Raw genomic sequence first — 24,028 nt, 5'->3', positions numbered from 1 at the left:
ATATCCTGCTACCTTTGTATTCTTAAGTTGCATTTTCATTGTGCCTTTTAAAGCTCCCATTTGAAAGGCTATTATTACTTAATGGCTAACTAAGAAGGGCTTAGTTAGGTAGTTTTTTCCAGGATAAGTTTATGTTAATGAGTAACTATCACAGTATTCCAAGCCTCAAAACAAGTTAAAGTGTGTTCTACAAGTTCTTTATCTAAAACAGTGCTAAGCAACTAAAAAAAAAAAAAATGCTGAATTTGCAAATCTTCTACCTCCTAACTACAGAATGGTTTTAAAAACTGTGTACTATTTATCTTTAGGAAAGTGCTGGCCAGCTGGAAATAAAAGCTCTTTCTCTAATTTACAAGTAAGTTGTATTCCCTTTAAGAGATATGTGAATGTGGGTGCATGCAGCCATGAGCCCATGAATGTAAGTTTCCTATTAAAGTCCGTTTTGGATTGGGAAAACTTAAGGTCTGATATACTGATATGTAAAATGAAGAGGTCTAAGCAATGTTAGTTTGGTGTAGTTTTTGGTTGGAGAATCCTATAGATAGTCTCTTTGATAGTGGAGATGGGTGGTGTAGGTTTTTAACTCATTTAAAGGCAAATAGAAATTAACAGGAGGGGCTTTTTGGGCTTAATATTTGGATAGACTTTAAGGCCTGACCTGGCCAGGTACGTGTGAGGCCCAGACCTATCCATGGGGTACTTGAAGAGACATTACAAAGGAGGTATGAAACTCCTTAAGGAAGGAATGTTGTTGACTCCTTTATGAGGCTGGACTAAGAAGAGAGCTAGTCTGAACAGGAAGCTAGTACAGAACAGGTCGTGTCTCTAAATGGAAATTCACGGTTTTTCCTGCAATGTCACTGACCCTAGGCCATCACCACAGTAGCAGTGGTTAGAATTTGAAGCTGGACAGAATGAAGGGTCTTTTAGCTTGGGGCCAACAGGGTCTGTGGCTCTGACCCAGGAGTCCTTCGACCCCCCAGGACAGTTTCATTTCCAGTGGCCTGCTTCTTGGCAGAGCTGACAGGGCTCTGTTTCTATCACAACAGCTGCTTGCCTAATGCTCTAGTTCTTCATATTGAAACAGGTGCCATTTGAGGTTGGACTGGCCTTGTTGGGTCTTCTTGATGGCAGATCACTGCATAAAGCAGCCTTACTTGGCCTGCCACCTATCCTTACATTGCTTCTTCTGCTTAGCTCTCTCCTCTTTCTCCAGGTCTCTTCTATAAAAGTAGACCAAATTGGCATCCTTTATGATATCATTCAATAGGGTGTTCAGTCCCATCCCTAATTTTTGAAGATTTCTTTTAACATTGACAGGGTGAGCTAGAAACCTATGGTAATGGGAAAATTCTGGTACTTAGTATTTTGCTATGCGTTAAATCAGTGCCCATGAGGAGAACTATCACCTTTTAGGTGATATCAAATGTGGTGACTTGTTTATATATTTTGAGGTCATCAGAAAAACTTCCTATCGCCCCTTCAATTTGATTTAAAAGGGGAGTTCTGCCCATTGGCCATGCACACAGAAAAATAAATCTAGCTGTAAAATCATAGCATAATTTAATCTTTCATTTTCTGGCTATGCTATTTTGTCCTCTGTATTATGGCTAGGTATTATTACAGAAAAGGTCAGTCATCCCTTTTATAAGGTCTGGGAATCAAACCATACATCGGAGTGGAGAGGCTGGAAGAGAAAAGAGGAAAAAATCTGGCCTCCCTGGTTGCTTAGCCTAATTTCCTGAGCCTTCAGATTTTACTGGTACTTACTCTGTAGCCCGACTTAAAGAAGTTGAATCTGGCCTGCAAGCCAGAGACTGGAGCAGCTGGGAAAAAAAAGTGCTTATAACTGAAGTTTAGCATCATTTCACATCTTGGCAGTGTTTAATATAATCCAAATAGCCTAATTGATTGTTTTCTCTACAAGATGAGAGATATATCTTTGACATTTCCAGGGGCTCATCTGAAAATATCAAAGCCCAAAGAATTCATAACCTTGATTTTCAGAAAGTATGTTAAAGGGCCAAGAGATTTTTTTTAAAGATTTATTTATTTGGAAGTCAGTTACACAGAGAGAGGAGAGGCAGAGAGAGAGAGAAAAAGGTCTTCCATTCAGTGGTTCATTCCCCAATTGTCCACAATGGCCAGAGCTGTGCTGATCCAAAGCCAGGAGCCAGGAACTTCTGTGTCTCCCACGTGGGTGCAGGGGCCCAAGGACTTGAGCCATCTTCTGCTGGTTTCCCAGGCCATAGCAGAGAGCTGGATCAGAAGTGGAGCAGCCAGGACTTGAACCATTGCCCATATGGGATACTGGCGCTTCAGGCCAGGGCGTTAACCCGCTGCACCACAGCACTGGCCTTGGGGGAAGAGATTTTAAAGTATCTGGTCAAAATGGAATTCCTTAACATTGTGAAATAATATCATCCATGTAGTCACGGTGAATTTACCAGTTTTAGAACAGATTTAATCATAAAGTGACCAAATATTTTTAAATAAGTACATATTTAAGACAATGCTTTCTAGCGTTTAGAACTTAAGAGACAGTAGAGAACACAATAGATTACTTCAATAGAACACAAAATCTGTGACTCTTTGGTTATCACATAAATCAGAAATAAAAACCTTAAATGTAAGATTTAGCACTTGAAATCACCCCATAATTTAGTTTAATTTAACAGAGTCAGAAAAGAGTTTACAGCACCTAACTCTTAAATTAAGTAAATTTTACTGGAACATAGTCATGCTTATTCACTTATGCATTGTCTGTGGCTGTTATCTGACCTTTTACAAAAAAAAAAATTGTCAACATTTGCTTTTCAAATAAACTATCTCTTCTATATACCAAATTATCTTTTCCCCTTTGTTTTTTAATGATAGTCGAGATTTCATTCTTTATCGTTATCCTGGAAAACCTCCAACTTATGTCACAGATAATGGCTATGAAGACAAGGTAAGAAGATAATTGAATGTTGATTAAAAAGAAGTTGAATGATGCTGTTTATTGCTTACTCTTTGACTAGAGGATGAGATTCAAGCCCTGAAGCTAAGGTGGTCTCAAACCTTTCCTTGCTTGCTTCATTGTCTTCCTGTGTGTAACATGCTACCATATGCTAGGGCTTTCAGGCTTTCAGTCCCTTTGTACTTCAAATATCCCTTCTTCTGAGACTTTGCCCATGCCTCTGGCCCCTGGAGGCAGATCTGCTCTTTGTGCCTCTTTAGCAGCTTCCTAGAGCAACTTTCTGGTATCTATTTTTATGTCTATTTATTTTTCCCATTAGTCTGAAAGTTTCTTGAGGGCAGGGACAATGTTCTGCCTAATAATGTGCTTGGAGAAAAAATAGGTTCTTTTGGTTGTGGCCACTCAGCAGATAACTAAATTGTTTTCTAGCATATAACTTATAAAAAGTTTGTTTTTTACTTGCAAAAAATTTTTAAGAAAAGGCTTTTATCTTCATTTGATTAGTGAATGTAGGACTATCTAGTTTTAGTTTTACAAGCCTTTTTTTCACACCATGGAGCACAATACAGGCAACAGTTTTAATGATGATAAAATAAGACTTGACACTAGGAGAATTGTTAGGAGGCCATTACAGTAATTTAGGCAAAAGACCTAAAGCGGTCTGAAGCGGGGAAGTGGTTTAGTAAAGACCAAATAACAGACAATTTAAAAGAAAAGTATAAATTGAGACATTTTTTTAACCAATGGCCACCATTTAATTTGTTCAGCAGACATTGAGCCCCTATAGTATAACAAACATTTTTTGGGGGGCTTTTTGGGAGACCAAAATGAAACGGTAAAATCCTTGTCCTCCAAAGACTTAAGGGACTATAAAGATTGACGTGGAAATAGATAATTACAGTGAAGTGATAAATTTTATCATAAAAGTATGTGCTAAGAGCATAAAAGGGGCCAGTGTTGTGGCACAGTGGGATAAGCCACTGCTTGTTGATGCTGACACCTCATGTTTGAGTCCTGACTGCTCTGCTTCTGATCTAGGTCCCTGTATTGTTTTTTTCTAAAGATTTATTTATTTATTTGAAAGGCAGAGTTAGAGAGACAGACAGAGAGCTCTTCCATCTGCTGGTTCACTGTGCATATGGTCACAATGGCCTGAGCAGGGCTGGTCCAAAGCCAGGATCTTCCTCTGGGTCTCCCACATGGATGCAGTGATCCATAGGAATACAAGATGTCAGGCCTCTTGAGTGTGTACAATCAGAACACATCATTTATAGTGCAAGTATGTTCATATTGAAATTTATGCAAAAGCCAGGTGCTTTTATTGTGTGACACTTCACTTTGTCTAAAACTTTGTTGTTGTATCTCCAGACTGCTAATATTGATATTTGAATTGAGATTTCAAGAGTGACTTTATTAAAGGTAGTAAACATTAATCAATCTTCTAACATGTTTAAGAGAAAACTTCCAAAGAAATAAATGCTCATGTTCACCTTGGTACTTGTAACCTTCTCTATCGACTTAACTCTGCAGTCTATCTATTTATCCTCAACTTCCTAAATGTATTCAGTATCAAAGTGAATTCTACTGAAAGTTAGCCATCTGTACTCAGATCATTTGCTCTATCTAGAAAGAACAAAAATAATACTTATTTTAAATACAAAATAAAACTTAAATCTTACATTGTAGAGTGAAAAGTAAAATCTCCATTCATTTTCTTCAGTCTTGTGCATTGCCAGGTAATAAGTAAGTATTGAGGGTGAGCCTTCTGTATCATTCTCTTTGTATTTGTGTATGTATTTTTTTAAAAACATAGATAGTATCATACTTAACATTTTATTTACTTGTTCCTTTTAGTTATCTTTCTCATGTAGATCTCATTTTCACTACTTTATAGCCATTACATCCCACCTGCCTACACCCCTTCAACTAACACACCACCTACAAGTATATATGAGAGAATTACTATTTAGATTGAGATACCCCCAGGAACATACTGCTTCTTCCATTGAAAATGGAACTTCTTGCCAGTTGAATAGAGAAATTGTGCAATCGTCTCTTTTCTTTCTCCAAGAACTGTTTGTTTATTCATCAATTCTGGTTAGCTGTGCTCCTTTACTCCTTAACAATTGCCTCTGGTTATTAACCTTTTTTAGTTGGAGTTTTCAGCTCAAAGTACAAAGGGCTACTCTGCTTAAAATCTGCTCACTATTGAGTTAATAAACTTCTCTTAAATGTATATACTACTTCTAGTAAGTAAAACTTATTCATAACATAAACTTTACTGTGAGTTACCTTAGCTTGACACTTGCCCTCAGTACTTTGAAATGGATTATACTGACAGAGTTAGAATTGTGATTTCAAAACATGACTAGGGAACAAAAATAGATGTGGAATCAGAAGATCATTGGGTTAGTCCAGGGTGGTATAGGAAAGTAGAAAAAAGAGTACTTAGGATAATTTTCTGCTAAGGAAGCTTGGTGGCAACATCCTTCCCTTAGAGCCCTAACTTGCCTTCAGTATCTCAGGTTTCTGATACCAGAGAGCACTTTCTTAATCCCTAGGGATTATATCACTTAAACAAGACAATTTTTTAAAACAAAACTTCATAAATATTAGGGAATAGTTATGTAAACACATTTAATCAAATGGAACATTTTTGTTGAAAAATTTGGGTTAGCAAGCATGACCTTTGGATTGTTTTGAAAAAACTATGGCGTGAAGGAATCAGCTAAAATGTTAACCTCTTGTTTTTGTAGCCTTAATTCATTAAGAAAGCCTTTTTAGCAGTCTTGTTCCTATGTAATATATTGATATATTGCTATTTAGTAGAGTGGATAACCTTTTGAATAAATTGCATGAATTTGCTCTCCTTAGTCTGACTTTGAAATTTTATTTAATCTCTCCAGTCATTGTTGGAAATTAATTTGGTTTTTTTTTGATTTCTGTTATGTTCAGTAACTAAGGTTATAAAAACAAAATCCCATCTTAATGCAGATTTGTACATCAAGACTTATTTAGTGTATTAAAAGAATATGATGGGCCGGCGCCGCGGCTCACTAGGCTAATCCTCCGCCTTGCGGCGCTGGCACACCGGGTTCTAGTCCCGGTCGGGGCGCCAGATTCTGTCCCGGTTGCCCCTCTTCCAGGCCAGCTCTCTGCTGTGGCCAGGGAGTGCAGTGGAGGATGGCCCAAGTCCTTGGGCCCTGCACCCCATGGGAGACCAGGATAAGTACCTGGCTCCTGCCATCGGATCAGCGCGGTGCGCCGGCCGCAGCGGCCATTGGAGGGTGAACCAATGGCAAAAGGAAGACCTTTCTCTCTGTCTCTCTCACTGTCCACTCTGCCTGTCAAAAAAAAAAAAAAAAAGAATATGATGGAGGTGCATACTATAACTTCAGTAATAATTTTAATCTTGTTATTTAAAAGTCACTGTCAAGAAATGTCTTTGAGCATAGCTTATTTATTTGTATTTAGTTTTAAAAAATCATATCTTAAAACTTCATTTAATCAATTACTAATTTCAAGTTAATTATCAGTTTAGTTGCATGGAATAACATTTAATTACTCTTTTTCATCAGATTTTGCTGTGCTCTTCCAGTAGTGGTCATTATGATTCTGTATATTCAAAACAGTTTCAGTCAAGTGCAGCTGTTTGTCAGGGTATGTGAAATCTTTATTAATATTTGGATGTAATTTCAGATGATATGTTGCCAGTCTTTAAATTGAAGTACCGACCATAAAGAACCCCCTTTAAAACCTTGTGGGTGCTCATTAAATTTGCGTGTTGGGCTTTGGCTTTTTTCACATTGAAATGAAAAACATCTTGTTTTGACAATTGAACTTTTGGCCATTTTTTTTTCCTTCAGCTGTATTGTATGAAATCCTCTATAAAGATGTGTTTGTTGTGGATGAACAAGTTTTGAAAACTGCAGTTGAATTGTTTCGAAGTAATTCCAGGAAGAACAGAAATAATGCTCTGACTGCAACTGATGATGCCCATATCGATTACAAGAATTCAACTCCGGATAGGTAATAAAGGGAAAGGGGATGACAACTACATGACAATTATGTTTCTGTGCATCATTTGAAAGTGGAAGGGGCCTGGCAAGTTTATGACTTAACTGACATACATGTGTGGTAGAGATACATATTTTTAAATAAGGAAGAGAAAATTTACCAAAAAATGTTTTTTAAAGATTTTATATATTTACTTGAAAGGCAGAGTGACAGAGAGAGGGGAAAACAGAGATCCTCCATCTGCTGGCATAACTCCCCGAATGTCGGTGATAACCAAGGCGGGGCAAGGACTAAGCTAGGAGCCAGGTGTCTCTTGATGATGGTAGGGATTCAAGTACTTAGTCCATCATCAGTTGCCTTCTCAGCTGCATTAGCAGAAAGCTGAATTGTAAGGGGGTAGCTGGGACTCCAACTGGCACTCCTATATGGGATGCAGATACCACAAGAGGTGGCTTAACTTGCTGTGCCACAATGCTCACCCTTCCCCCCAAAATTTGTTATATTGTGAGGTGCTCATACTTCAGGGATTCTGTTCAAGTCACAATCCATTTTTTTAATTTTAAAATATATTTTGAGATAACATTTTAAATTTACTTTATAGTTAAAAGCATATTGGCTCCACTAAATAAAAAATTCAACAAATAAAAAGACCATAGTGCAACAGCAAAAGTCAAGAGCTATACATTGTCAGAGAACAAGATGTTCAACTTCACTCAAAGTAAATTTTAAAATAGTTACAAAATCATTAAAACTATAGTAGTATATAATTTGTATCAATTTGACAAATACTGAAAAGCAAGTTTGACAAAACACTGTTTGTAGTAATGCTGATGCACTTGGACATTTCATCTTTTTTTTTTTAATTTTAGCTCCCACGTATAAGGGAGATGATGCAGTATTTGTCTTTTGGGGTCTGGCTTATTTCACTCAATATGATGTCTTCCAATTCTAAACATTTTGCTGCAAATGATAGAATTTCATTCTTTTTAATAGCTGGATTATATTCCACTGTGTGTGTGTAAGTTTATGACTTAGATTATATGTACATACATACATATACATGTATATGTGTACACACTCAAAACACACATTATCAATGCATTTGATGATGGACACCTTGGCTGATTCCATAGTTTGGCTGTTGTGAACAGTGCTGTTATAAATGTGCACATACCTTTTTGATACAATGTGTTCATGTCTTTTGTGTATATACCCAGTAGTGGGATTCCTGGATCTTTGGAACATCTATTTTAAATAGATAATAACTAGGCTAATAACTGCACTAATTTACATTCCCACCAACAGTGTAAAAATTAGTTCCCTTTTTTCCATGTCCTTGCCAGCATTTGTTGCTGTCTTTTGTATAATAGCCATCAGACAGGGGTGAAGTGATATCTCATTATGATTTTGATTTGCATTTTCCTGATAGCTAGGGATATTGAGCACTTCTTCATATATTTGTTGGCCGTTTGTATTTCTTCTTTTGAGAACTGTATTCAGACCCTTTGTCCATTCCATAACTGGAGTGGTGGTTTTTTTGTTGCTGATACATCCTGGATATGCATCCTTTATTGGATAAGTAGCTTGCAAATATTTTCTCCCATTCTGTCAATCTAATCCCATGATTCTCAAACTTTAATTGAATACAAATTGCTCAGAATGCTTCTTAGAAAGGCAAATTCCTGGGCCTACTTTCACAAAATATGAGGTCAGGATGAGAGCATGAATCTATTTTTTAAAGTATTTATTTACAAAATTCATTATATTCTACTGTAAGCCCTTTTGGATTATTTGGTTCACTTAATGGCTTGGTTGTGTATCTTAAGAAAATGGGTCCAGGCATAGATTATTTTTTGTGAATCAGATCTCAAATCTTATTTCTAATCTTTGTATTCCAGTATAATCTTGAAGCAGACTCTGCATTTCCATATCATACACTAATCCTTGCATGGTTTTCTTGTCTTCTTGCACTCTTCACTGTGATGTTACAATGATCACTTACATTTTGCCATATCTAGTTCTTCTCTTGGGTGAGGTTCTTCAATTATTCTGCAACATTTATAGGCAGCTTTGGTCAGCATATTTATGCCTACAACCACTTCTTCATTTTTTAGAGCATTACTTGTAAAATCATTTTTGGTTAAAGATCATGATCATTGAAATTTTTTCCCCAATATATTGGAGATAAACTCATTGAATACAATATAAAGCAATTAGTAAAAATAAGAGAAATAAAGATGTGACAATACAAGATAATTTGCATTATTATTACTTTCTATAGGTAAGAAATAATGCAAATAAGGTGCTATAAAATTTATAAACACTCTGTCAGCACTTTCTTGTCATAGACTAGTAGGTTACAGCTCTGAGGCTACTGTCATCAGTAGACTACATTTTGAGAGCAATGGACTAGAAGAGATGGAAAGCCATAGACACATCTCTCTGAATAATTCATATTAAAATATTTTTGAAAGGTTACTATTTTTACATTAAAAGATGTTGGCACAATGGGGCTGACATTGTACCACACTGGGTCAAGCTGCTGTTTGTGACCATGGCATCCCATACTGTAATATTGGTTCAAGTCCCAGCTGCTCTGCTTTTGATGTGGCTTCCTACTAATGTGCCTGCAAAGGCAGTGAAAGATAACCCAGGTACTTGGGTCCTCAATACCCATGTAGGAGTCCAGGATGGACTTCCTGACTCCTGGATTCAACCTGGTCCAGACCTAGACGCTGAGGCTATTTGGGTAATGAGACAGTAAATGGAAGCTCTCTCTCCCTCTCTGTCTCTGAGTGTGTGTGTGTGTGTCTGCCTTTCAAATAAATAAATAATTTTTTGTCTTTTTAAAAATTATATAACAGGAAGTTTCACATATTTCAAATATGCAGCATTTTAAAGATTTATTTTTTTCATTTGAAAGGCAGAGTTACAGAGAGAGAGAAAGATATGGAGAAACAGGTCTTCCATCCCCTGGTTCACTCCCCAGATGGCCACAATGGCTGGGGCTGAGCTAGGCTGAAGCCAGAAGCTTCCTCCAGGGCTCCTACTTGGGCGCAAGGGCCCAAGCACTTGGGCCATTGTCCGCTGCTTTCCCAGCTGCATTAGCAGGAAGCTGGATCAGAAGTGGAGCAGCCAGGACTCGAGCCCCAGTGTCCATATGGGATGCCAGTGCTGCAGGCGACAGCTTGATCCACTACACCATATATACAGTTTTAAGAACAGAGTGATAAATTCAACAACAACAAAGCAAGCAATCCAGTTAAGAAGTGAGCGAAGGACTTGAAGAGGCATTTTTCAAGAGAGGAAATTCAAATGGCCAACAGACACTTGAAAAAAAATGCTCAGGATCATTAGCCATTAGGGAAATGCAAATCAAAACCACATGGAGTTTTCAGCTCACTATTAGAATGTCTCTCATACAGAAATTAAAAAAAAAAAAAAACAAATGCTGGTGAGGATATGGGGGAAAAGATACCTCAGAAATCTGAATATAGACCTACCATGTGACCCAGCCATCTCCTGGGAATTTACCCAAACCAAAAGAAAACAGCATATAGAGAGTTATCTGGAGGCCAACGCTGTAGCATAGCAGGTAAAGCTGCTGCCTGCAGCGCTGGCATCCCATATGGGTACCGGTTTGAGTCCTGGTTGCTCCACTTCTGATCCCATTCTCTGCTACGGCCTGGGAAAGCAGTGGAAGATGGCCCAAATCCTTGGGCCTCTGCACCCAAGTGGGAAACCCAGAAGAGACTCCTAGCTCCTGACTTCAGATTGGCGCAGCTCCAGCCATTGGTAGCCAGTTGGGGAGTGAACCAGTGGATGGAAGACCTCTCTGTCTGCCTCTTTGTGTAACTCTCCCTTTCAAATAAATATTTAAAAAAGTTCTCTATACCCCCATGTTCATTGCAACACAATTGACAATAGCTAAGATTGGAATCAACCCAGATGTCCATCAACTCTTGACTGGATAAAGAATTTATGATATATATACATTGTAGGATAGTACTCAATTGTAAAAAAATAGAAAGAAATCCTGTCTTTTTCAATAAAATGGATACAACTGTAAACCATTATTATTAGTGAAATAAGCCAGTCCCAAAAACACAGGTACCATATGTTTTCCCTGGTCCAAGGTAACTAATACAGTACCTAAAATGTATTAGAGTGAAATGGACATTTTGAGATTTGATGATTGTTTACAGTTCTTGTCTATTCTGTTGAAGAACTGTTTATTTTCTTCATACTGTTTGTTGAACTCTTACACTTAGTGTAGAGTTAACTTGATGATCATTAAGTAAACAAGGTAGATCTTTGTAAAAAATTAAGAGTGGTAATAATGGAGAAAGAAGAGTTGGGAGAATGGGCAAGGGGGAGGGGTTGGATGGGAAGTATCACTGTGTTCCTAAATCTGTATATATGAAATACATGAAATTTGTATAACTTAAATTTTTTTAAAGAGCATAATGATACTTCCTAGTCTCCTGCACTTTCACCCTCTGTCCTCCTTACGTTTTTATTTTGCTTTCAGTTATAATCACAAGCTTAATTCCCACTAAATAAAGAATTTAACAAGTAGTAAGTAGAAATACCACTGTTCCTCATGAGTATAGATAAGGCTATAAAGAATAATGAAATCTCAAAATGTCAATTTTTTACTCATAAACCTTCAGTAAAATTAAATGAATAAATATATGTATGTCTGAAGACCCATAATCTGTCATAATTCTTTAGAGTTCTTAAAATGCACAACTTTGGTCATTATTATAACATTTTCACAGGGAAAAACAACTTTTGTACACATGTTTTATGAAATCATTCTACTTTGCATGTGATTTTTAGGGAAAAATCATAACTAAAAAAGATACTCATGTGTTTCTGAGGGGAAAAACCTGTTGGAGTGATGGTTGTTCAAAAATACTGCTTTTAGTACTCATGTCCTTCTGCTGAAAACATCTTACCAATAATTAAAAAATCTGAAATATTTTTGGAACATACTTTTATGTTTTTAACCAAGCATATTTTTTAAAAAAAACACAAAGCCTGTACAAAAAAATATTTACTTGAAACACACACTCACACACAGATATCAGTTGATTAGTTTCCAACCTTCTGGTTCACTCCTCCAATGACTGCAATAGCCGGATCTAGGTCAGGCCAAAGTCAGGAGCCAGGAACTTCATCCTGTCTTCCTGCATGCATGACAGGGGCCCAAGCCCTTGAGCCATCATCTGTTACCTTCCCGGGCACATCACCAGGAAACAGAGCAACTGGAACACAACCTGGCACTCTGATACGGTGTGCCAGTGTCACAAGTGGTAAATTAACCTTTGTACCGCAGTGCCCACACCAGGAATCTGCATTTTTAGACAAGTACCTCCAAGTGTCCTGATGTGGACCCATACTTCAGAGGGCGGGGGTGGGAAGCAATTCTCAATCAGCACCATCTTTCTGTTGCTGATAACAGGTAGATTGGTTGCTTGAGATACACACCTAGCTAGTAGAACATCTCAGGCTAACAGTGTTTGAGGAGCTTTCAATGTTGCCTTCTGTATGCTCTGGATTTATACATTGTGTGTATCTGTGGATGCAAATGATATTTAATAGATCTAATCAGAAACTGGGTTTGAGATAGTAAAGGGGGTATTGTCTTATATCTTGTCCTGTTTCTCAGTTCTGTCTGGAAATTCAGATAGGTTTGGTGCTAGTCAAGTTCTCTTCTGATTTTTGCCCTATAGGTCTATTTCTTGGATATTTAATGCTTGCATTTTTTTTTGTAAAAGAGGGTTTTTAAAAAGTTATTTGTGACTACAGGGAGTAGCAACCATGTATCAGGGTAAACATTGCTTTATTTTGTTTTAATTTATTTATTTGACAGGTAGAGTTATAGACAGTGAGAGAGACAGAGAGAAAGGTCCTCCTTCTGTTGGTTCACTCCCCAAATGGCCGCTACGGCCGGCGCTGTGCTGATCCGAAGCCAGGTGCTTCTTCCTGGTCTCCCATGTGGGTGCAGGGGCCCAAGCACTGGGGCCATCCTCCACTGCTCTCCCGGGCCACATCAGAGAGCTGGACTGGAAGAGGAGCAGCCGGGACTAGAAACTGGCGCCCATATGGGATGCCGGTGCTACAGGCGGAGGATTAACCAAGTGAGCCACAGCGCCGGCCCCAAACATTGCTTGATTGTTTGTCTTATAGACTTCAGGCTTAAGGAAGCTAGTAGTAAGAAAACAAGATGTATTAATTGTCTACTGCTGCATACCAATATTACCACAACTTGACATTTAACTCACAATTTATATGGGTTTGTAATCTGGGCATGACATAGCTTTTGCTGTCATAAGACCATAATGAGGGTGTTGGACAAGTCCTTATCTGGAGTTATTTTTATAACTAAATACTGGGGCTAGCACTGTGGTGTAGTAGGCTAACCTCTTTCTCCATGCTGGCATCCCATATGGACACCGGTTCTAGTCCCAACTGCTCCTCTTTTGATCCAGCTCTCTGCTTATGGCATGGGAAAGCAGTAGAACATGGCCCAAGTGCTTGGGCCCCTGTACTCATGTGGGGAGACCCAGAAGAAGCTCGTGGCTTTAGATCAGCCTAGCTTCAGCTGTTGTGGTCATTTGGGGAATGAACCAGCAGATGGAAAACCTTTCTGCCTCTCCCTCCCTCTCTCTCTTTAACTCTGCTTCAAATAAATAAATAATCTTTAAAAAATAATCAAATACTTTCTTAAAAGATTTATTTATTTGAAAGGCAGAGTTACAAGGAGAGAGGAAGAAACAGAGGGAGAGATGTTCATCTGCTGTTCTCTTCCCCAAAGTGGCTGTAAATGACTGAAGCTAGGCCAGCCTGAAGCCAGGAGCCAGGAACTTCATCCAGGTCTCCCACATAGGTGCTAGGGCCCTAGCATGTGGACTATTTTTCACTGCTTTCCCAGGCACATTAATAGGGAGCTAAATTGGAAGTGGAGCAGCCAGGACTTGAACCGTTGCCTATATGTGATACCAGCATTGCAGGTAGCAGCTCAACCCACTGTGCCACAAGGCTGGCCCTGGACTTTTTTTTTAAGATTTTATTTTTTTTGAAAGAGTTACAGTGAGAGAGCAATCTTACATCCACTGATGGACTTTCCAGATGGTCACAATGGCCAGTACTGGGCGAGGCCAAAGCCAGGAGCTTCATCTGGGTCTCACATGCAGATGGCAGAGGTCCAAACACAATCTTCCACTGCTTTTCCCAGTCCATTATCAGAGAGCTGGATTGGGAGTGGAGCAGCCAGAACACAAACCAGCGCCTATATGGAATGCTAGCATTGCAGGTGGCAGCTTTACTCACCACACCACAGTGCCAGCCCCTATCTAGAGTTTTGGCTTGAGGAAAGATCTTCTTTACTTGGTTCTTGGCAGTGTTCACTCCTTCCAGCTATTGGACTGAGAGCTTCCATCTTTTTGCTAGTATTTAGCCAGAGGTAACTGTCATCACCTTGACACATTGGTGGATACGGCTGCTTGCTTCCTTATAGGGCAGCAGAGGGGAGAGAGACCAGTAATATGGGTACTGCGTTCTTATGTAATCACATGCATTCCGTCTATTGGTTAGAAGCAAATTCAAGGAGAGGGGAATCACAGAGGTGTGAACATCTGAAGGCAGGGAGCATCCTAAGTGTATCTTCATAGGAGGTATAAAATATAGGAGATAATATGCTTGGTATACTAGTATTACAGCACATACTTAAATAAAGGGAGCATAAATGCAAATATTGGGATAAAGTATTTGCTTCACTTTGGAGATTGAGCTACTTTACCACTAGGTGGTGGTATAGTCATTAGACTTAAGTAACTATAGTAACATTAAGTAATACTTATATATGAAGCTCTTTGCTCTTAATCTTTCTAATTAGGACTGAGGAGTGGGGTGCCTGCTGCAATGTTGAAAGTATACCAGAGGGCTACAATCAAGGGACAGAAGAATCAAAGGTCTGATATTTTCTATGGAAAAGAATTTTTACATTCTTGGCTTACAACATCATGACTTAAACTAATTAAGGTCACATGGTCCATTCTAACCATATGGAACTTAGGAAGAGTTGGTCATGTTTTCCTTTGTGTATACTAAAGATGTAAACCATGTGTTTAATTTCCTCCAAATTCTTATTCTCATGAAATTTTAGATTTTTCAAAGCAAACTCAGGGCACTCAAGAAATTTCAGAAGCTGTTCTCAAAGTAGTACACAAACACGGTATTTAGTTCATAGTCAATCTTGTGATGCTTTGATCATTTTTTCCATGTAAGAATATAATGCTTATCTCTATTCTAATCAAAGAAACTAGATTATGATCCTGGTCTATTAAAGTTGGAGAAATAAGAGCAATTTTACCATCTTGACTGCCTAAGATCAAGAGGGCCTTCAGTTTCAGCCTAGCAAATACTACTACAGCAATCTATGTATAACCCAAGTGCTATTAATTTTGGAATAATACTGAATATGGTTAAATTCTAAGAAAGCAGTAAAAGATGGTAGTTTCTTTGGAAATTGTAACAATTTCACCAAAAATAAAGTAAACCTTTCTGATATTTTCAAGTGATTTTAAGGTTTATACTTGTACCTCCGTGTGTATATCAAGATGACACTTGAAAAATAGAGTTGTTGATTTTCCTAGGTGTTGTTTCCCTTCTGCTATCTAAATGCTTTTAAATTATTTGCAATTTACTTCTTTAGTTTCCTGATTTTTAAAATACACAGTAAAATTTGTGCTATTATTTTAATAAAGAAAGGGAGATAGGAAGACAAGAACCTTAATTCTTCCTTACTCAAAGAAGAAATATTCAAGCTAAGGATGGTGAGTTTGCAGCATGATTATTTTTCTTTTAGTCTCCAGAAAATCCATCAAAGATGCTCTTCCCCTATAAGGTGCTCAAAGCCCTGGATCCAGAAATCTATCGTAATGTAGAATTTGATGTTTGGTTGGACAGCAGAAAAGGTAATAAAATATCACCAAGGTACTTTTGAATCTTGACAGAGCCAGGAGAAGTTTCTTATAAGACATGTTGACAACATATTGTTGTCAAAACCAATCTAGTACTTTTATTACTCGAGATATGATTTAAAGTTGGAAGGAAGCAAATAGGTTTAGAAATGGGGAGGAATCGTTTAGAATCTAATGCTTGTCTGGGGCTTCTTAAAGTATTAAGATTACTCTTAACTGATGAATGAATAGGTCAGACCCATTAACCAAATATGACCTACAACCTATTTTTGTGTGGTCTATGAGCTAAGAATGGTTACTTTTAAATGACAGAAAAATAAAATAACAGTATATTGTGACACAAAAATTATATAAAATTCAGATTTCATTGTTTATAAATAAAATATTTTTTTAACTTGAAAGAGAAACACAGATCTCCCCTCTGCTTATTCACTCTGCAGATACCTGTAACAGTTGGGGCTGGGCGGAGCTGGGAACTCAATTCAGGTCTCCCACATGGATGCCAGGGACTCAACTACTTGAGCCATCACTTGTTGACTCAGAGGCTGAGGGATCAGGAATGGAACCAGGACTTGAATCCAGGCACTCTGACATGGGATGTGGGTATTCCAAGCAGTGTCTTAATCACTATGCTGAATGTTGCCCCTAAAGTTTTACAGTGGACTTGAATAGTTCTGACAGTTTCTTAATCTCTGGCTCATTACACAAAAAGCTTGCTAACCCTTGAAATAGATAATTGTATTCTTCTTATAAGGTAACTAAATTGATCAAACTATACCTTAAAGTACTGCTTCCAGGTTAATCCTTTAAGGTTTCACATTCATCTTCTTGAACTTCAGTGTACCTAGACATAATCTAGAAGGTGTTAAGACCTCATGTTGGTAATTTTAAAAGTCTGTTTTAAAGAAACTGTATAGTGGCTGGAGTTATGGGACTGTGAGTTAAATTGCCACTGCCTTCAATGCCAGCATCCCGTATGGGTGCCAATTCCAGTCCTGGCTGTTCCACTTCAAATACAGATCACTGCTAATACCCCTGGGAAAAAATGAGAAGATGGCCCAAGGGCTTGGGGCCCTGCCACTCACATGAGAGACCCTAATGAAGCTCCTGGTTTCAGCCTGGCTCAGCCCTGGTCACAGCAGCCATTTGGGGAGTGACCTGGCAGATAAATTGATGGATCTTGTTTTCTCTCTTCCTCTCTCTCTCTCCCTTTCAAATAAGTCTTTAAAATAAAAAAAAGTTGTATAATGTTACTTTCAAATTGTACCTTAATTAATGTTTGATCAACTCTAAGATTATATCTGAAATTCTAATTATTTGTATTTTAAAGTACAAAACTGTTCTGGTAAGTCACTTTACATTGACCACAGAAATAACATCTGAAGAGTGATAGAATGGCCCTTTCAGTGTTCCCCACCCCAAATTTTAATTTATAGTGGTAGCATTGTCAAATGCACTATGGTAAAAGTAAATTAGGAAATTAAGTGATGTAACATAGGAATGTTAACCAATTCAGTTGAGTTTCAATCTTTGTTTTCTTTCAAATAGAACTTCAAAAATCTAATTACATGGAATATGCTGGGAGGCAGTACTATTTGGGAGACAAGTGCCAGGTTAGTTCTTTGAAAGAATCAATTTATTTCTCCAGGGTTGGACTTTTAGTCATTCATAAGTTGAGCAAGACTTATTTACAAAATGCTAGCAAAATGTTGTTGATGTTTGTATTAAATTTTAACAACAAACTTCTGTGGTTTGATATAACTCTTTCATTATGTACAACCTCCATTGTCTCAGACGGGCAGTGTTGTTATCAATTACTTTACAGAGTAAATACTGAACTCCCTTTGGAGGAGAGTGATATTTTTGTTTGATAGAAACCAGATCTGTCAATAGACTTGAGACTAGAAGAATTCTTACTATCTCTTCTCTCTTTTAGGTTCGCTTGGAATCAAGTGGAAGATACTATAATGCTCATATTCAGGAAGTTGGAAATGAAAACAATTCTGTAACAGTCTTCATTGAAGAACTGGCAGAAAAGTAAGAGTATAACAATGTGTTGAATTACTAAAATCTTTGGATCCTGATAGCTTTTCATAATATTAGCTTGAGAATAGGATGCTAGTAAGAAACCAGAGTTATATTTGGTACTTGCCTAAGATGTCATCTTGAATTACAAAAAGCATATGTTGAAGTAGGAAATAACAGCATAAGTACCACTTATGTATAAGTTTCCAAATCTTAGGTACTAACCAACTCATGAGAAAGATTAAATTAAGTACAAGAAAATTATGGTTGAAAACCGTTCATAGTAATTGGAAAGGAGTTTTGCCAACTGAGCCTCTGCCAGTATCAAGATAAGCTAGACCAGTCCTTCTGAAACTACCATATACTAGAATTACCTAGAAAGCTTATGAAAACACAGATTGGTGAGCTCAATCCCCAGTGTTTCTGATTTAGTAAGTCTGGAGTAGTATCTAAGTATTTGAACTTCTAACATATTTCCAGGTGATGCTAATGCAGTTGGCTCACTTTAAGAACCATTAATTGAGGCTACATTGCCCTAACGATCAAAGAAATTTCAGCAGTTTAAAACAAGAAAGGTAATTTCTGTCTCATTTAGCATGTCCATAGTGGGTCCAATAGTGGCTCTTTTCTGATATGTGCTTCTGTAAGCACAGGCAGGGAAAGAAATGAGAGTGTGACAAACCAGCTGCTGATCCTTATAACTTCTCATACATTACTGACCAAAGTTTTACCTAGTGAAGTCTGATGTCAGTGGGGTGGTGAAATAAAATCCTTCTCTAAGAAGGAGCAGCAAATGTTTGAACTAAACAGTCTACCACAGTCTTCTGGATATAAGATACAAGCTACACACATTTTGAAGCTTTACAAACTAGTCTTAGGTTTTCTAACCTAAAAGAAAAGAAAAAAAAATGAAATAGGAAAGCTAATGTCAGTAAGTTTAAATAGAATACACTTTAAAATGTAGCAGGAGGTGTAAAATATGCATATTGAATGAGAGGTAAGTCTGAGTTACAGTGGCTTCATGGTGGTACTTCTGATTTTAAGGCATGTTGTTCCGCTGGCTAACCTAAAAGCAGTTACCCAAGTGCCACCTGTTCCTGCCTGGAATGCTATGCCCAGTCGGAAAGGAAGAGGTTACCAGAAAATGCCTGGGGGCTATGTTCCAGAAATGGGTTTGTATACTAAAGGCTTTTATTTTTCCTTTCTTTTGGACCTTTTTCTTATGTTGTAGGGTTTTTTTTTTATTTATTTATTTATTCTAGGGTAAAGTTTTTCAGCCTCGGCACTATGGACATTTTGGGATGGATAATACTTCATTGTGGGGTGATTCGAAGCATCCCTTGCTTCTACACACTAGATGTCAGTAGCACACTCTGCCTCTGATTATGACAACCAGGAATGTCTCCAGACATTCCAAATATACCTTGAGGGAGGAAGGGGAAAATTTTTTCCTCGTTGAAAACCACTGTTCTAGGAGACTTTGTGAAACTTAAGCTGGTGTACATTTTAGACTGCAAAACTTGAGGGGGAAATTTCTCAAAGAACTAAGAAAGTACTTTCTAAGAAGCAGCCAAAGATACTAACAGGCATAATTTCTTTTTTTAAAAAGATTTATTTATTTATTTAAAAGTCAGAGTTACATAGAGAGGAAAGGAGAGGCAGAGAAAGAGAGATCTTCCATCCGTAGCTTCACTCCTCAATTGGCTGCAATGGTCGGGGCTGCACCAATTCGAAGCCAGGAGTTTCTTCTGGGTCTCCCACGTGGGTGCAAGGGGCCCAAGTAACTTGGGCCATCTTCAACTGTTTCCCAGGTCATAGCAGAGAGCTGGATAGGAAATGGAGCAGCCAGGACTTGAACCGACACCCATATGAGATGCTAGCACTGCAGATGGCAGGCGGCTTTACCCGCTATGCCGCAGTGCTGGCCCCAGCATAATTTCTTGTAAAATAGTGATGTAGGTGACTGGATGACTTAATATTTTGAATTCAGTGCGGCCTATAAAGGTAACACTGAACTACTCATTGGTATAGAAATTATCTGCTGGTTTTGCTATTCTAAATGGAAGACTTCGGTATATCCTTGAAAGATACAAAAATGTTCTCCCTGTATTTGATTTATTCCTCATTAAAGCTACTGAAACTTTAAGGCAGCATGGGGGTTAGGGGATGCTAGATGTATTGCTTTGGCTATGAAGCTTATTTGGTACTTCTTTGTATGCCTGAAAGCTATGGTAGAGATGGACATGAAGCAGCGGAAGAAAATATTCAAGAAAGTTCGAGGAAAAGAGGTTTATATGACAATGGCTTACAGCAGAGGAGACCCCCTCTTTCCGGCCAGACTTCAGCATAGCATGCATTATGGGCATGAGCCTCCATTGCACTACTCACAGGCAGCTGGCAATGTTATGCCTAATGAACATTTTCATCCTCAATATTCATCTCCAAGACAAGGTCGGGGATGTGGGATGCCTAGGTAAGACTTTCAAGATAATATATGTCCTGTTTAGGTCTTAGAATTTTCTAATACCTGCATGGAATTATAGTAGAATTGAAAAAAAATCTGAATAATTCTCTGCCTAAAGAGAGCATGGAAGATAGAACTTCTGTACAGTTAAATTATTGTCAAATGAAGTTGTTGGCATTTTTGCATCTCATAGTCTAGGAAAAGGTAAAGCTGTTGAAGAGATGCTAGAAGATAAAATGTCATGAAGATGAATGTCCATGTGATATATGCCACTGTATCCATTAGTAATGGATATGCCTTATGCCAGTATGTTGGAAAGAGCAAATCTTGTTAGTTGGATGTTTTTAGAAAGGTGTTTTACTTCTTCTTAATTTCAACAATGACTACTCAGGCATAAGTGAGTAAAGAGTTGTATTTTTCCTTTCCGTTTATTCTTAGGGATTCATCTCACTTTATCAACAGGCAAAACATGCCAGGCCCTAAAGTTGGTTTTTATTCTGGCCCAGGAAAAAGGTGCTGCCAGAACTATGATAACTTCTCCTATAGATCTCGGTAAGTATTTTAAAAGAGTTGGAAGTCAGAAAAAAATAAATGGTGAAGTCTGGTTTCGTTGCTGAGCAATGATAATATAGACTAAAAAGTGTTAACTTCAGATATTTGAAGTGTTACTTAGAAATGGGAAACAAGTTACTGCCATATTTTCTCATTTTTCCTTTTTCATTCTCTAAACTACTTAAGCTCCTTTAGACGTAGTCACCGCCAGATGCATTGTATGAATAAGAACTTCCAATATGGCTTTGTCCCAGAAAACGGACAGATGCCCAGGAGCTTGGAAGAAACTGTTACTTTTTATGAAGTGGAAGAAGGGGGCGAGACTGCTTATCCAGCTTTACCTGTAAGTGGTCAAAGCTTTACTCAAAAAGCTGTTTAGTTTTTTTTTCTTTATAAGTAAAGACAATGTGGATAAATTTTAGCTTTTTGTATGAGCAACCAAATAACGACTTTTCTGAAGAATACAAGTTTTCATCTTAGAGCTTTCAAAGAGAAAAACTTTTTAAGCTGTTTGTAGAGAATGGGCTAGAAATAGACACATAATCTTATATATATGCATATACATAGATACATGTATACATGTATGTATATACTTATGTTTTCTATTGATCATTAATTTTAAAATACACTTAAAACATGTACTTATAGAATTCTCTGACAATAGCGATTCACATTGTTACTCTTTGTTACTAATTGCCTTTCAGAATATCCTCTTTTCTTTTCTGACTATACAAAGAATACACTTGTGTTTCTTTTTGATACAGAATCATGGCGGTCCCTCTACAATGGTTCCTGCTAATTCAGGATACTGTGTTGCAAGGCGAGGACATAGTACAGGCAAACAGCCTTTGAATGCAGAAGAGAATAATGGTCAGGGTGATAGTGGTGAGTCAATGTTCAATGTTTTTTAAAAGAGGATTCTTAGGGTATTTTCACATCAGGGTTGTGAAGTAGACCAAAAATTTGGGTCTAGGGTCTTGTCTTTGTTCTAGTAGTTTATTTTGGAAATGTTTTAAGGCCTTGTCCCAGAACCTGCTGGAGTTTGGAAGATGTCCTGGTAATTCTCAGAAGGACAGGCTTTTATTTCAGTAGGCCATTATATTGTTATAACTAATTTCTAGGTCTTTACATAGGACTTTGGTGAGTTTTATTGGTGAGATATCAGGATGGAAAACCTGTTTCTTATTAGTAAGGTACTATTCATAGTTCCCCTTAGCATTTGTTTAACTACTTTGACCTTTTCATATGACTAGCTGTTATTTTACAAGACTGCTATGGAGTGTCTCCTCACTCACAGTTTAGTTGACCTATACACAGTACTATTTATTGAATCCTATGTGACATCCATTTTAATAGGCTTATTTATACTTTAATATCATTATTTCTGTACTCTTTTAAGGAATGCAATATTCCTATTTTATCTGTGAGGAAATGTGAGATTCAAATGACATGGCCATGGCCATGATCATACTCTTGGTAAATGGTAGAGGTGTGTTTATATAACAACTTTATTAAGATACAACTTTTTACCTATTTAATGTGTATAATTCAGTGTTTTTATTACATTCAGAATTGCATAGCCATCACCATAATTAATATTATAGCATTTTTATTACCCCAGAGAGAAACTTAGTGCCCATCAGCACCTATTCCCCACATCATGTAACCACCCCTGTTCCCAGCCATTAGTAAACATCAGTATGTTTTCTGTCTCTATGGACTTACTTATTCTGGCCTTTTTAGATAGTATGAGGGTCTTCATAAAAGCTCATGGAAAATATGCATTATCTTTAGTTTTTTTTTTCCATGAACTTTTTAAAGTAGTGGCTCTATGTGACTGCAGAGATAGATTTTGGACTCAGGTGTATCTGACTTTAAAGCATACACACATAACATACATATGCATATATGAATGCTCTTAACAGATGTCATATTGCCTCCTACTAGGAGTATGCTTATTTTTTGCCATTTCACTAGTAAATGATATATGCCTACTGAAACTGTTCTGGAAGATTGGATGACGTAAGGCAGTGTGAGACATTCTGAATGACTTGATTTCAGTATGTTTCTTGTTTTATAATATTCCTCCTTCTACTATCATGTAGAAGAAAATACAGTAGATATTTCTAGGAACTTAATGAGAATCAAAAATACAGCACCAGTCCAATTTGTGAAAATGTTATGCACGTGTGTGTATGCATGTGCGTAAGGATGCTTCCTCTTTGTTTTTTTTTTTTCTTCTTATCCCTGTGGGTAACTTCAGATAAACTGCTCACCCATTGTGGCACATTTAAAGTGACCAGATCTTTGTTCTCACCTTCAGTTCAGATTGGTAGAGTTTTATTTGGTAGAAAACTATCCTTACTCTGCATCTCAATAGTACAGAGATCTTAAAGTACTTCAATCTATTGAGCCTTCCTTTCAGGAAAAATGGTACTACATGTATTACTGGCATGAAAAAGGCATAAAATATATAAGTCATAGCTTATTCCTTTATTATCCACCTCAGGAAACTGAGTTATACTAAGATTATGCTCAACATTTGAGTTGACTGTAATCTATACTATATGTCAAAAATTCTAAATTTTTTTCACTCTTGTTAACCCTACTCAAAACCCATATAAGCTAGATACTATTATCCATTTTACAGTGAAGAAATTGAGGTACAAATATTAAATAGCTTGCCTAAAGTCATGTAGCTAACTAGGATTCAAATTCAGGCAGTCCTAGCTCCAGGCCCTTTGTACTGCTACACTGTACTGCCTCCCTAGAAGCACTGAACACAGCTGGGTTTTTTACCTCTACCTGAACTCTTACAAGCTAAGAGAATTTTCAGGAGAAATTTGTGTTGTTTATTGCTGGTCTTTGGCTTCAGTATCTGTCAACAAGTATGAAAGCTCAAATGACTTCTAAGGATGTATGGAGTTTAGTTTTGAACATATAACCATAAAACTTAGGAAAAAATTTAAAAAGTGAAAAAACAACTTAGGAAAATCAAGTGTTGGCCATTTTGCTTTCTCA

General features: G+C 37.5%; 1 protein-coding gene across 20 annotated transcripts in view; it reads left to right on the top strand.

Moving 5' to 3' along the window:
• Window positions 1-24,028, top strand: part of LOC100342997 (ALG13 UDP-N-acetylglucosaminyltransferase subunit) — a 96,277-nt gene that overhangs the window by 31,966 nt on the left and 40,283 nt on the right. For 16 of the 20 annotated variants that reach the window (XR_016227951.1, XM_089324197.1, XM_089324198.1 and 13 more), the window contains 13 exons: window positions 309-355; window positions 2,878-2,950; window positions 6,538-6,619; window positions 6,826-6,988; window positions 14,880-14,955; window positions 15,852-15,960; window positions 17,515-17,579; window positions 17,903-18,003; window positions 19,036-19,163; window positions 20,218-20,464; window positions 20,894-21,007; window positions 21,194-21,350; window positions 21,772-21,892. Coding sequence is in view for 19 of the 20 variants with exons in the window: in XM_089324197.1 (XP_089180323.1) it covers window positions 309-355; window positions 2,878-2,950; window positions 6,538-6,619; window positions 6,826-6,988; window positions 14,880-14,955; window positions 15,852-15,960; window positions 17,515-17,579; window positions 17,903-18,003; window positions 19,036-19,163; window positions 20,218-20,464; window positions 20,894-21,007; window positions 21,194-21,350; window positions 21,772-21,892 (1,483 nt within the window). In the remaining variant the exon portion in view is untranslated. Of the gene's footprint in view, window positions 1-308; window positions 356-2,877; window positions 2,951-6,537; window positions 6,620-6,825; window positions 6,989-14,879; window positions 14,956-15,851; window positions 15,961-17,514; window positions 17,580-17,902; window positions 18,004-19,035; window positions 19,164-20,217; window positions 20,465-20,893; window positions 21,008-21,193; window positions 21,351-21,771; window positions 21,893-24,028 lie in introns of those variants that run through there. The other 4 variants (XM_089324207.1, XM_089324199.1, XM_089324194.1 and 1 more) reach the window with 2 other exon arrangements.

Source organism: Oryctolagus cuniculus, chromosome X, assembly GCF_051225735.1.
Source record: "Oryctolagus cuniculus isolate XC-2025 breed Fujian yellow rabbit chromosome X, ASM5122573v1, whole genome shotgun sequence".
NCBI classification, from domain to species: domain Eukaryota; kingdom Metazoa; phylum Chordata; class Mammalia; order Lagomorpha; family Leporidae; genus Oryctolagus; species Oryctolagus cuniculus.
Note: the sequence above shows the minus strand (reverse complement) of the source record. Positions and strands in the feature narration are given on the sequence as shown.